Source organism: Brachypodium distachyon, chromosome 3, assembly GCF_000005505.3.
Source record: "Brachypodium distachyon strain Bd21 chromosome 3, Brachypodium_distachyon_v3.0, whole genome shotgun sequence".
Taxonomy (NCBI): Eukaryota; Viridiplantae; Streptophyta; class Magnoliopsida; order Poales; family Poaceae; genus Brachypodium; species Brachypodium distachyon.
In genome coordinates, this window is record NC_016133.3 from 30721473 (window position 1) to 30735044 (window position 13572).

Genomic DNA, 13572 nt, shown 5'->3' on the forward strand with positions numbered 1-13572 from the left:
CTCTCGCCGTCTGTCGGAGCACGAGTCTCCGGCACCGGGGATGCCGAGTAGCCCCTTTTTGGTTCGGTGGAGGGCGAGGCGATTGCTCCGGCGATCGTCGGCGTGACGAGAGACACGAAGTGTCGACACGTGAACTTACCCAGGCTCGGGCCACCTGGAGGTGTAACACTCTACGTTCTGCTTGGAGTTGTATTCACGAATATGTGTATGGCTTACAAGGTGCCTCCGGGGTTCTCGGGGAGCTACTTGCTCTCCTTCGAGAGTTTTCTGCCTACAGGAGTGATACTCCTTGCTACTACTGGCTAAGACTAGAATAGAACCGAACGGAACCATCTGACCGGTGGCATTGGTCCTTCTTTTATAGTCAAGGGGATACCACAGGTGCCAATGCATGCAGCGCGACACGTCTGCTATACGCGTGTCATTGCCACAAGAATTACACTGCCGTTGATCCACGCTGTGTGCCATGTAGCGCCCAGGCCACTGTACACGGTAGAAAAAAGGAATTGTAGAGTAGGCGTCCTAGCCTTGCTGAGCAAGACTAGCCCTGCCGATGTGACTCCTGTCGGTGCATTAAATGCACTGTGTCCACTGTCTCGTCCCGTCTTCACTGTTTTGCGGGCCCCGCCTGCATGCCCGAGCGCGGGTTGCTGGGGAGCCCCTTCCTGGCCAGCGCACCCGGCTAGTTGCCGGGGAGGCGCTCCCTTCACTTCCTGGGACCAGGTTTCCCGGGCGCTTTTTCTATTTCGGCCCTTGGCTTTTCCTTCACCAAGGACCGTCTCCTTGGGCAGACTTCCCGGGCCTATCATTCCTGGGAGGCCAACCTGGCGGGGCTTTGTCACTGACGACCCACGCGTTCCGTATCAGTGGGACCCCGTGGGCCACTGGTATGACACCGTCGGTATCTCTATATTCTTCTATGCATCCGGTAAGCTGAAGGTGAGAAGGTCAGACTAGCAAAAGTTGGACCAATCTTATAATTTTTAAAAAATTGCATGAGCCTTCCACCTCAAAAGAACCTCATATTGTTGAATGCATCCTACCAAGCAGCCCACCGTCACAAAAAGGATTGGAGAATACGAACGGAACAAACAAACGAGCCATGAGAAGCACTAGTTCCATGCTTCCATGTAGTAGACTACGACGACTATCTGTTCATGAACTCATTAAGGCTGCGTTTGGTAGCACATTATTTTCTCTGTATTTTAGTGATACTACGGTTTTTATAATTACCAGAGTTTTAATTACTGTGACATGTTTGGTTACCCCTAAAAACTGCAGTATTAATACCACAGTATTTGCAAAACTGTGGTATTTTCTCTGTATAAAATACAGAACCCACCGCTTTATTTTTTACCGAGCACGCGAGAAAAACGTCTCCGCCTAGCTATGAGCGAGCATCACTGCTGTTCTCGAGCCGCCGCTGCCTATCGTCTCCACAACGGAGATGGATGGAAGAGATGTGAAAGGAGATGAAACCGTTGAGTACAGCTAACCCCTTTCCTTTCTCTCCATCCCGGCGATCTATGAGCAGGGGGCGGCGGGGCCGGGGATGCATGGTCGGAGAAATTGGCGATTGCAGCTGTAGCGGAACGTGGCTGGCCAGGTTGGAGACGGCGGACGCCGAGCCGCGCCGAGGGGCGGGCGCAACACAGGGCAGGGCGGGTTGGAGAAGGCGGGCGCGACGCGGGGCAGGTCGGGGTGGGTGGGAGGCGGCGGACGCAAGCGGCGCGCGATGCGGGGCGGATTGGAGGCGGCGAACGCGGAGCCACGGCGAGGGGCTACTCCGCGGTGAGCACATCCCTAGTTTGTGCCGCTGGCATCAATGGCAGCCTCCACCCTCAAGGACTGAGATTGATTTAACCATGAGCAAGTTAATTAGCGCATCATGCTCGTGGATCTGATGGCATCCAGATCCGAACAAAGAGAGTGGACGGCCTTCTCTTCCATGTGCCCAAGATGCTCATCCCTTGCTGTTACTGAAGCGCAAGAAGAAGAATAGGAGAAGGTGGGAGAAGAAGAGTATTGTGGTTTAATACTTTGTTACCAAACAGCTCGAAAGTATTTCAAATACTCCAAAATAATCAAGTTTGCCAAAACTGCACTATTTGGTATGTAGAGTAAAATATACTGTAGTTTGTCAATACTTTAGTTTTCTAAATACCTTGTTACCTACTCCCTAGATCCATAATGAGTGTCTGGGATTTAGTATAATATTGTACTAACTTTATAGTAGACACTTATTATGGGTTGGAGGGAGTAACCATTTCTGTGAATTGCTTGCATTCGAACAGAACCGTACTGTACAGAAAAACCACGGACACGAAGTGGGGTTAGCAGGCCAAACAAGCATTTCACATCATCATCAAATCTCACTCTCCATCCAAAACAAAACCTAACTTATATTAACACATGCGAACTGAAACCCTGTGGGATATAGTTACAGGTGATTATATACAACCATGGAATCAGATAGTATGACAGACCAATGCTCCTAGGCAACTAGCAGAGTAGAATCTTCCGTCAGCAGCTCAGTCACATAGTCAAAGAAACAAGTCCACCTTATCCCTCAAGCTGCTCTTCTTTTTCACCACAGGCGCCATCTGTACTCGTGCTACGTCCTGGAAGTCTTTCTTCCTCGGCGCATGGTTGGTGCTCGTGATCGATGTCTCTACAGGCCTGGATCTATCTTCACAGACTGCAGGTTTACTCAAAAGTGGGGCGAGAAACATGTTTATCATGTCCTGAGCAATATCTCCTGTCATTTGGATATTTGGCGGACGATATGGTTCTTCATGTCCGTTGTTCTTCTCTACTCTGCTCTCGCTTGGAGTTCTATCTGTGGTAGTTTTTGTGCATCGCATCAGTCCTTTCGATGGTCCAGTGTTCGATACTGATCCTCCTGTATCCTTTGGAGTGAAGATAGACTCTGGAGGACGCTCTTCATATTGGGCTGTTTTCATCGTTCGTATCTTCTGCTGTTTCTCTTTATCAGAATTTACTATCTGCAACATGTAAATGTATAAGCAAATCAATAGTGGTACTTATTAAAAACAAACCTTGAGCAGGATTACAAGTTTACCAGACAATCAATAGTGGTGCTTAGTTATTAAAAACAAACCTTGAGCAGGATTACAAATTTACCAGACAATCAATAGTGGTACTTAGTTATTAAAAACAAACCTTGAGCAGGATTACAAGTTTACGAGACACTGACAGCAAATGAAAAGAAGGGTCTAAAGCCAGTGCAAAATATCACTAGCACTACAATCAAATCTCATTTTAAGCTTCAGTTTGCCAGAAAAGTTTGACCTTACTAACCATGTCTCTAAACTAATGACAGAACTGTACTAAAAAGGGGTTCATCTACATTGTGCGTGCTTGTATCAGAGGCTTGCATGCACAAATGCTGTCACAAGCCAGGTGGATCCAGGGGAAAAATCTCATCGGGATCACTCTAAGCATACGGTGCCAATGCCTATTTACAGACGTCACTCCTTGCTTCTAAAGATGAGTAATGGGTAATAAGTAGTATTATGCTAGCAAAAAATATTTTGGTTCACATGACCCCAACGGTTAATGGATCCACCCCTGGGCCAGATTAAGTCACCAGAACACAATCAAATGAATATGTGATAATATAGTAACGAAACTCGTAAATTTTTCCATTTCTGGTATGCAGCTTACATGCTGCCTATGTACACCTCTTAAATGAGTACAAAAGAATTTCCTACGTCTGTCAACTTGTCATGCACTATTATCAACTTGCACAAAAATGACATTCACGGAATAATTCTCACAACAGTTGAATGTTGTGGCAGGAAAAACAGCAAGCTTTACGGCAGCATTAGCCACTAGAGCATTGGCAGGGTAATAAAGATCTACCGAGACAATTATCATGTAACCAAGTTGGATGTTCACATCGTCATATTAGATAATACCGAGTCAGAATTATAAAAAGAAATAGCCACAGAAATGATGTTACAACATTCTTTAAGGTGGACTTTAGTTTGGAGGGGGATATTTAAGGGCGTTGCATAACAGAACCTAAGATATGTCAAATGTGAAGCAGAGTACAATACAAAATGCAATAAGAATTATGGTTTACCTCTTCGGCTATACTCACAACATCTTCAACAGTTAGCTCTATCTCATCATCACTTGTTGCTTCTGATCCGAGATTCTCCAGTCTTTCTTTCCTGCTATTCTTCGGAGCGGCTCTGCCCCTCACTTTCTTGCTATTTATTTTCTCAACTTCTTTAAGTTCGACTTTGGCAGTATAATCAGCATCTTCGCACTTCCTCCTGGCCTTCCCTATACCCTGACATCGATGCAAAGCTCTTGGACCACCAGCAGTAAGCTCTATCTCATCATCAGTTATTTCTGATGACGATGCTTCTGATCCGAAATTCCCCAGCTTACGTTTCCTGCTATTCTTCAGAGCAGCAGCATCCTTGCTCTTTCTCTTGGTGTTTTCTCTACCCTGACATCGCTGCAAAGTTATCAGCTCACCAGTCTCCTCAGTATCCACAGCTTTTATCTTCCCTCTACTCTTCCTCCTGACGGGTTTGATCTGATCCAGAGCCACTGATTGCTTATCAGATTCCACCACATGTTTATTCTGGTGCTCAGTCTTTGACATTTCATTACTTGAGCATGCTTTCGTCATCCATGCCGGGAGACAGCGCCTACCATCACGACATGCTTCAGCCATATTCTAGGACAGGCCAAAGAGTATAGACACCCGGCGCAAGCCCCTAGATTTCAACTACTCAGTCTCAGTAGCAGAAGAAATCAGGCAATTGATCTTCCTTCACAAAAAGATGGCGTGAAACCATCAACCACCTACACAAGATTAGCAATTAATCACTCATGGGTTCGAGGATTAATACTTCACTAAGAATATAGAACCACAACAAATAAAATTACCAACCGTGACTAGAAATAAAAGGATGCATATCCAAAAAAGAAGGCGAGAGGTGGGGAGAGGAAGACTTACGCCTATAATAGCTACTCCTAAATGATTGTGTGCAATAGATGTTCTTTGTATTGCATGAGTTGTTTACAGCTTGTGCCATCATAGTTCCTAACTTCGAGCAATATAATAAGTTGTTTGAAAACATACATCAATTCAATCAGCACACTGAAAGATCATGATATATGTCTATTACATAGAATGGACGAAAATTGTGGTAATTTGCTAGCAAAGCAAGAGGTAATCTTGATGAGGCGGAATGGACTGCCATCAACTCAGATCTTTAAAACTTTTTTATAGAGTAAAGAAAGATCGTTTTGGTTTGAATTGCAATTACATCAACAAAGAATCAATTCAATTCCACAAAAAGCAAATTCTAGCCGCTTCCTTTTGGATCCGCTTTCAAGTTCCATGAGAAGGAGGCCATGAGGAAGGGGGAAGAAAAAATCAAATTTTTTTACTCTCTTTTTTGTTGCTGCATTTTTCTTGTTTTCCAAAGAGCAGCGGGAGTTCATCAATTAGCGCCCTCTTGTAAACAAATACCTTTCATGGGGAAAAGATCAAAGTTGACTAGGTAATACCGTAATATTATCCAGGGCAAACGAATTTGGGGGGAAATCCATCAATTCTCCCAGCTTGGAACTACAACGCGCAACCAAGGTAAAAAAAGTGAAACAGAAGGGAGGCCTAGCCTGATCTAATTCTATACACAAGAAGCACCGGAGGTCACAAGTTCCAACCTACTCGACGGATTGACGCCGGAGGCCTCACCCACATCTGGCCCCTTCTCGTCTTCTCCTTGGGGGTTGAGGGGAGGGAGAAGAGATGAAAGGAAGGGGTGGGGGTCAAGCGGTCAACGGGGTACCTCAAGGAGCCAACACGGTGGCACGACGAGGTGGATGGGTTCCCACGGTGATAGGAGCTCCGAACGGTGCGGGTCTACGGCAGGCAGAGGCAGGAGCTGTGGCCTGTGACTTGTTCAAGGCCGGCGGACGAGAGATGACGGTTAGGGATTTGGATTTTTGGAAGCTGTTTAGGTTTCCTTGTTCAGAAACTTTAGAGGTAGGAAAGGGATCGATTGACAAAACGGTTCGCTTTTCCATTGTTCGCAAAACTTGTTTTCTAACGGTTCAAACTTTCCATGGAACGATTCTCAACGACCACGTTGGTCAGTCTCTCTTTCTCTTCTCTTTTTTCATATTCAGTTCACTGCAATTCCATTTGGATTGGTGAAGATTAGAGGGATCGAAGGAATACAATTTTTTTAAACGAAACACAGGGGCGCTGCATTCATTGATTAAGAAGAGCAAAATAATTAGTACAAACAAACAGCATCCAGCATCCATGGGAGGCTAGCAACTGAAGAAGAAAAACAATTGAACAAGAAACAACACTGCTAGACAGGCTAAAACGAGAAAAGCAAGACAAAAGGAAGAAGACAACACTCTGGGGGCGCAGCAAATGAACTACTCCCTCCAGCCCAAATAAGTGAGTCGGGCGACGGCCGGACAGCGTTCCTGATCTACCCGGTGCGGGGCCAGCCAGAGGAGGAGGAGGTCAGCGGGGCGGCAGCAGCCAGTACCGGGGTCCCCAGCACGGGGGACGTCGGCGGCGCTCGGTGTGCTCTCTCTTACTCTCTCGACCTCTCTCCGACTCCCTTGACGCTTGCCCGCAGACGTTGTCTCGCATTTGCCCGTGATACATGTAATATTTCGACAATAATTATGTGACGAGGGAGTATATGATGAGGTTATCATCCCATCAAATTGTGCATTAACACAATCTTAAAACAAACGGGACAAGAGCAGTTACACACCTTGAAGAGAAAATCCAGACCATTCATACTGTACATGGCAGCAATCTTTATTATTAACTATTCATCCGTTCCATAAAGATCGGCACGGATTTGAACTGAGCTAGTTCAAAACCGTGCCAACCTTTATGAAACGGAGTGAGCACTAATCATACTACAATGCTAGACGCATACTATCCAAGCATGTATGGCTTTCTAGGACTTCAGTCTCAGTGCGTCAGTGAAGAGGTTCCAATTTGAAATGGACTATAACAATTTGACAAGTAGAGCAATACCACTATAAAAATTCCATCGATAACAACAAGCAAGCAGTCGCTTACAGATCCTGCTAATGGATGAAAGAAATCCAATAAGCATAAAAAGGTAACAACAAACAATAACAGTTCATCGGGAAATCACACCACTGCAGAGGGGATGTTAGTAAAATTAAAATCAGCCTGACTGCCTGAAGTTGGCGAAGTGAGATACCAGAACCAATTTCTATTCAAACAGATAGCACCAATTTGAGTTTACAAACAGACAAAGTAGGGTTGCCAGCAAACTAATTTCTAACACTATCCTATACTGTTCTTTGGCCTTCTGTCGATCACTTCAGTACCGTGATTCTAAAGGTGTTGGATCAACTACTAATTAAATGGATCCAATTAGCATAGCAGTAACAACACGCGAACCCATTGAACCTGTATCATCGCTGTGGTACGCCGTCAGATAGGCACACAACTTCTGGGCTGGCCCGGCCCTGAGGTGCTGCCTAAGACTATGTTGGGATCTGACGAATAGCATTTGAACTACATGACCACAAAAGTTCATCAAGGACCTACTAATTATAACGTAGGGGTAGCAAACTACCGTTGACAATGAAATAAATATTTCTAGGCCTATTCCTCAAAAAATAAAAAAAAACTAGGCCTAACTTGCTTCCGCTCTTGAGCAGCATTGCATCCAGAACATAACTATGAACTGCAAGCAGTCTGGCACAATAGAAAAAAAATGCTCTATGTGCTCAGTGAAATTATGGGGATGGCTGAAAAGGAGAGATCCAAGAAATAACTCCTCGTCAACCCATAGGATCCGCATCGCAGCCAACAGTCCAGGCGCAAGAAGTCTAAAGATCCTAGAAAAGCGAGCCTAAAATTCAAAGATTAACCTCTACTAAGTCTACACCATATACAAACCAAATAGCTCTATTCAAAACATGGTATGATTAAGTCAACATGCTGAGATAAGATCCGCATGTATGATAAAATACATCGCAAAATTTATGACGCTCTAGAGACTAGCATGCAACTAAAATTCTATAACTTAGGCTGTTGGTATGTAAAATTATTATTGAGATTATCAAATGCAAAAAATATAAATTACCATAAGAATTTTGTAAATTTTAGTAACATGTTCATAAAAAATAGGGGCCTGAGTTCGATCTACAACACCATGTATGTTGGAACAGAGGAAGTAGAATATGTATGATATAGCAAATGAGCTTTGTATGATAAAACTCAACCGAGGAAGAGACTTGCATCATGTCCAGAGTCTATGCTCAGCTGTTATGCACCGCCTTTCATTGTTTAAATCCTCCATTATAATGAAATTAGTGAGAGATCCGCACTAAATATAGTGAAAATTCCTCAAATATCCCTTTGTTTATTTTTTATCAATCATTTCTTTTGAAATAGCATGGTTATGCTTCTGTCTGACACCAAAGGTTTCAGATGGCTTTCATTTTGTAAGACAGATTTATAAGCTTAAAATGATCTACACAAAAATCATGGTGTCATAGTGGCATTGTTAAAAGAACTGTTACAGTGACTAGGCAACAACTAATGGAAATACAGGATATGTTTTTCACCAAACTGCTAAGAAACCAGATAGCTCCAGACGTAATATTATACCTCTCATCTCTTGTGATCATATGAACTGTTACAGTGACTAGGCAACAACTAACGAGAATACAGGATATGTTTTTCACCAAACTGATAAGAAACCAGATAGCTACAGAAGTAACATTATACTTCCTCATCTCTTGTGATCATAATCACGGATCACATATTTATACCTGGGCCACTTCTATCCAAGTAGCAAACTCACAAGCAAGTAATCCATATTGTGCATGTTGGTCATAGTTCAGGTTTTGATGCGCACAACAAAAGAACCTGCATGGCATAACAAACTGTCAGGAGTTCACCGGACTTTGGATTGCATGGAATGTGTTGTGAAAATAGCATATATCAGTATGATCTAAGTACTGTAAGGACAAATGTGACATACTCTTCGAAAATGCAGAAAAAACGATGTTAAATAACTAGAGTAGTGATGGCTGCCGTTTAAGCTAGTCAAGTGCTCATGCCATCTCCTTTTCGTTTTTGTTGTAACCTCTCGATGTTTACATTGTAGGGACCTGACCAATTACCTCCCAAAACAGGAACGGAGTAATCCTTCTACGTTGTTGTGAAAACTACGAATAACAAGTTAATTTCTGCTAATAAGATAATACTCCCTCCGTCCCATATTAAGTGTCGAAATATTACATGTATCTAGACGCTTTTTAGGTATAGATACATGAATATTTGGGCAAATTTGAGACACTTAATATGTGACGGAGGGAGTAGTATGTAATATGACATATGCTCCCTAGAAGCCAGAAGAGTTTGGAATAATTTACCAAGCCACCAAGGTCCCTTACTTTCAAATTTCAATGAACATGACAAAAATCATTTTTCAGTTCAGTCATTAATGTTATATCCCAATATACCAGTACCTAAAAAAGGCAAAGCAAACAGAACAATCCACAAGCACATGATTTTTTATTATTAGTTAACCATCCTTTCAAAAAAAATTATTAACAACCCCTGGCCAACAGTTATTGATATCTGACAGATTCAGCCTTTGTAATGATCATGGCGTGGTAAAACAAACCCAAAGAGTGAGTTAAGCCCTGTGCCAAATGGCCTTCTTTTGCCATGCCACTGAGCCTAACAATGCCAAAATAGTATGGAAGTGTGGATTGGCCATGCCACTGGTCGAAAGGGTTTGATTGTGGAAATATGTTTGACAGAGGATCATAGATAGAAAATATGTTCAATGATAGAAACATTTCAAACTTTATGATTCTACAAATGAGCTAAATGATCCAATACTTAACATACTGTATAGCATACCAAAAGGAAAATGTCCAGAATAGTATGCACTCTGAGAAATAATTTTCCATGGTGCCGAATATATTAGCTGTGTGGGAGCAGAGATTATCCAGATCAGCAGTCCAGTGCACTAATGGCTAACGATATGGTTACAATTTAAAACAATATCCTCCGAATGACCAATGGTTGTAAATGCACTCCTTGGCCTTGATTGATCTAGTTTCCTAGTCTTGAATCCGTGTGACTGAATTCACCTCGTCATTGTCAGAAGATACATTGCCTTATGGAACAAACTGATGCCTCCACAAGCTCTCTAACCTACGAGACAAGTCAGGTTTGTCTGACTTCATTGGTTGGTCTAAACTAAAACGCATGATATAACTTAACTATGGGTGGATATCTACTACAGTCTACACTCTACAGAGCACTATAATAAATAAATGCAAAGGGGAACACATGATCCTAGGTTATTTTTATTTAGAGCACCAAGTGTTCTTTTGCATAAGACGCAAAAACTAGAGCATCAAGTGTTCTTTTGCATAACGTGCAAAAATGATTTTTATGTCATAAATTACAAACATGTTTCAACTTTTCTTGGAAATTTTGACAGATGAAAATTAGTTCTTTTTTCGATTTTTATTGTACAATGGAAATACTCTTACCATATAACACTGCAGAACTTACATACAAATTGAAGTACCATAAAATAAAGTTGGAAACAAAATAGAAGATGATGGTTTTTCAAATGTTCTACAAATATACATAATCATGTGCTACCACAAAAAAAATTATGTTGGTATATTTAAAACCGACAATTACCTAAAAGACTAAACGTCCTTAGTTAGTTACATGTACTTAATTTGCTTGTACAACCTTAGAAATATCATCGAACACATTGCTGGGTTCATCAAATTAATGATTGATAAAAGGTTGTGATGAAGAAAAGCTTCACTCACATGCTGGAAGGTTTGACATGTCTGCGGAGACAGCACATGTAATTCCCAAGTTGGTCAAGGCCCCTCTGATGATCCCACATGGGAAATACAAAAGCATAGTTGTAGTTTGGGCTGCAGTATCACCTAATGATGCAGAGTCACTCTCAGTTGCATCTGTGCTCTCCATAGATGGGTCTAGAGAAACACGAGTTAGCCATGGGAAATGGTTGTCTTGAAGAACAAAGGTACCCTGCATATGGTGGAAGTTGGGTAAAGTCATCGAACTAACTTGAAGACATGATGAAACACAAGTTTTCTGCTCATTACCCTGTGATTAGTCTTCAGATTGTCAATCTGTTTCTTGAATAGCTCTGACCAAAAGTCTTTGCAGATAAATTTAATTGCTTCCAGATGATCACTAAATCGAGGGCGATCCATTGTATATCTGAATATGAACATAAATTTTGTTATGATTATCAGTGTCCGAGCTTTAAGAAAAAATAATGAAGGAGCCAAGCTAAGAGAAATGCACCAAATTAAGTACGTAAATCTGTTAGCATTAAAGCAATGGCAATTAATATTTCTGTCAAGATCTTTTCTGTAAATTCTTTTGGAAATCCATGATTGTGTTGAAGAGTGGCCAACTTGGATGAGAACTGTAACCAAGACCCTGACTGTAACAATGAGCAGCAATTTCTTTCAATTAGAGTAAATTTCACAGAACCACAGGTTTTGAGGCAGCCTTTTCACGGAGCACTGTTATATGCTAATCTGTCCACAGAATCACAACTTTTGTGTCCAATTGTCTCAGTCCACCCAAAACACGGGTTTAACCTCGTTTGACACTATTTCTTACAGGTGGGGCCCGCACGTCAGGTGCCACATCTTTTTCATGAGACCCCTCGTCTTTTTCTTTTTTTTTCCTCATTGCTCTTCTTCTTCTACGGTGGGAGTTTTCTTGAACTGGCCATGAAAATTGACCCAGGCGGTGGCGCGGGCGGCGAGGCAGCAGGCGGACCATCCCCGTGCAGGGCAGCAGGCCGGCAGGGCGGGCGGCGGTGGGGGCGGGCGGTGGTGGGGGCGGGCGCGCGGCGGGCAGCAGGGAAGCACGGCGGCGGCCGGGCGAGGCAGCAGGTGGTGCGCGCCCGCTGACGGCGGGTGGCGGGGCAGCAGGCCGTCGGGGCGGGCGGCGATGGGGGCGGGCAGCAGGGCGACGAGGCGGGCAGCGGTGGGGGCGGGCCGCAGGGCGACGGGGCGGGCGGCGGTGGGGGCGGGCGCGCGGCGGGCAGCAGGGCGGCAAGGCGGGCCGCAGGGTGACGAGGCAGGCGGCGGTGGGAACCAGGGCGGGGGGCGGTGGGGGCGGGCGCGCGGCGGGCAGCAGGCCAGCGGGGCGGGCGGCTGTGGGGGCTGGCGCGCGTCGGGCAGCAGGGCGGCGACCGGGCAGAGCAGCGGGGCAGCAGGCCGTCATGGCGGGCGGCCGGGCGAGGCAGCAGCGCGGCGCGGCAGGCGGCAGGGCGGGCAGCATCCATGGCCAGTTCAAGAAACTCCCACCGTAGAAGAAGAGCAATGAGGAAAAAAAAGAAAAAGACGAGGGGTCTCATGAAAAAGATGTGGCACCTGACGTGCGGACCCCACCTGTAAGAAATAGTGTCAAACGAGGTTAAACCCGTGTTTTGGGTGGACCGAGACAATTGGACACAAAAATTGTGGTTCTGTGGACAGATTAGCATTTAACAAGGCTGCCTCAAAACCTGTAGTTGTGTGAAATTTACTCTTTCAATTATGATGCAAATCGATTCTTTGAAAATTTGCAAAATAAGGTGGAGCGAAATAGTAGGCAAGGTTCCAAAAACAAAGCAGCACAAGGTCAATGCTCAACATTGTCATAAAATGTGGCATGTAGCGTTTTACACATCCTTGATTCCCCACTCTGAATTATCTGCATAAACAAGAGGCCGGTGATCGGTTCAAAGCTGCATTGGATTTGGGAGCTAGATCTACGCAGAACGCCTTCATACAAATTCACACATAGCTCCCACGAATCACAGGGATGGATACCAACGAATAACTGAAATAGATAAATGAACGAGCGAAAGGAACGCACCTCTCGGAAAGCTGGTGGCCGACCTGGAAGCCGATGGCCTCGATGCGGCCGGCGGCAAGTTCCGGCTTGGCGGCATAGAATCGGGAGCAGTAGGCGGACACCATCTCCATCACCACCCCATCTAGGCAGCTCTCCGCCACCTCCCGGCCCATCTCCTCGCAGCTCGATCTCCTCTTCCTCCTCGTCGGCTCTGCGTGAGAGATCTCGCTATGGCCTATGGGGGTGGAGCCAAAAAGACCGAGAGATTCAGTTAGGAGTCGGCAGCAGTAGCTTGGTCCTGATGGGCGAGATCGGACGAGGCACCGGCGAAGGAGATCGAGGAGACGACCGGACGGCGGCAGAACATGCGAGGCGCGTGGTGGAGTATTTTTGTTTTTTAGGAGTAGAATTTTTAGTGAGCAGCAGTTTTGGAGATGATAGGGCCCACATGTCAGTAGCTACACGTCACCATGACGCACTAAGGGATCCCGGTCCGTTTACATTTTTACCGATCAAAACTACTGTAAAAGTGTAAGAACATGACATTTGATTTTACGGTTTTATATTATGGTCAACTATGTGGGTGTGCTGCGGTTTTTCTTACTCCCTCCCGTTCCGAAACAAGTGACCGC

The 13572-nt window shown here is 44.6% G+C and overlaps 2 protein-coding genes across 4 annotated transcripts; both read right to left on the reverse strand.

Moving 5' to 3' along the window:
- Window positions 1-2333: 2333 nt before the first annotated feature.
- LOC100821024 lies at window positions 2334-6035 on the reverse strand. 3 transcript variants are annotated; one of them, XM_003574032.4, is made up of 3 exons: window positions 5716-6035; window positions 4109-4845; window positions 2334-3005 (listed from the first exon to the last, which is right to left on the reverse strand). In XM_003574032.4, exons 2-3 carry the CDS (start codon window positions 4712-4714, stop codon window positions 2544-2546), a joined length of 1068 nt encoding a protein of 355 aa, XP_003574080.1. In that variant the 5' UTR covers window positions 4715-4845; window positions 5716-6035; the 3' UTR covers window positions 2334-2543. The 3 variants fall into 3 exon arrangements, with proteins under 3 accessions (XP_003574080.1, XP_010234833.1, XP_010234834.1); XM_010236531.3 differs by having other exon boundaries at window positions 5841-6034; XM_010236532.3 differs by having other exon boundaries at window positions 5720-5844.
- Window positions 6036-8521: 2486 nt separating this feature from the next.
- On the reverse strand, window positions 8522-13345 carry LOC100821325 (trafficking protein particle complex subunit 6B). The gene is made up of 4 exons (XM_003574033.4): window positions 12962-13345; window positions 11185-11302; window positions 10879-11107; window positions 8522-8938 (listed from the first exon to the last, which is right to left on the reverse strand). The coding sequence occupies exons 1-4, from the start codon at window positions 13111-13113 to the stop codon at window positions 8910-8912; spliced, it is 528 nt and encodes a 175-aa protein (XP_003574081.1). The 5' UTR covers window positions 13114-13345; the 3' UTR covers window positions 8522-8909.
- Window positions 13346-13572: the final 227 nt, after the last annotated feature.

Excerpts from the sequence above, each read along its gene's own strand:
- LOC100821325 (XM_003574033.4), bottom strand. The coding sequence starts at position 13,113 with ATGGGCCGGGAGGTGGCGGAGAGCTGCCTAGATGGGGTGGTGATGGAG. Across the intron at positions 11,303-12,961 it reads GGCCACCAGCTTTCCGAGAG|ATATACAATGGATCGCCCTC; the intron begins GTGCGTTCCTTT and ends GTTCATATTCAG. Across the intron at positions 11,108-11,184 it reads ATCTGAAGACTAATCACAGG|GGTACCTTTGTTCTTCAAGA; the intron begins GTAATGAGCAGA and ends CACCATATGCAG.
- LOC100821024 (XM_003574032.4), bottom strand. The coding sequence starts at position 4,714 with ATGGCTGAAGCATGTCGTGATGGTAGGCGCTGTCTCCCGGCATGGATG. Across the intron at positions 3,006-4,108 it reads TTGTGAGTATAGCCGAAGAG|ATAGTAAATTCTGATAAAGA; the intron begins GTAAACCATAAT and ends TACATGTTGCAG.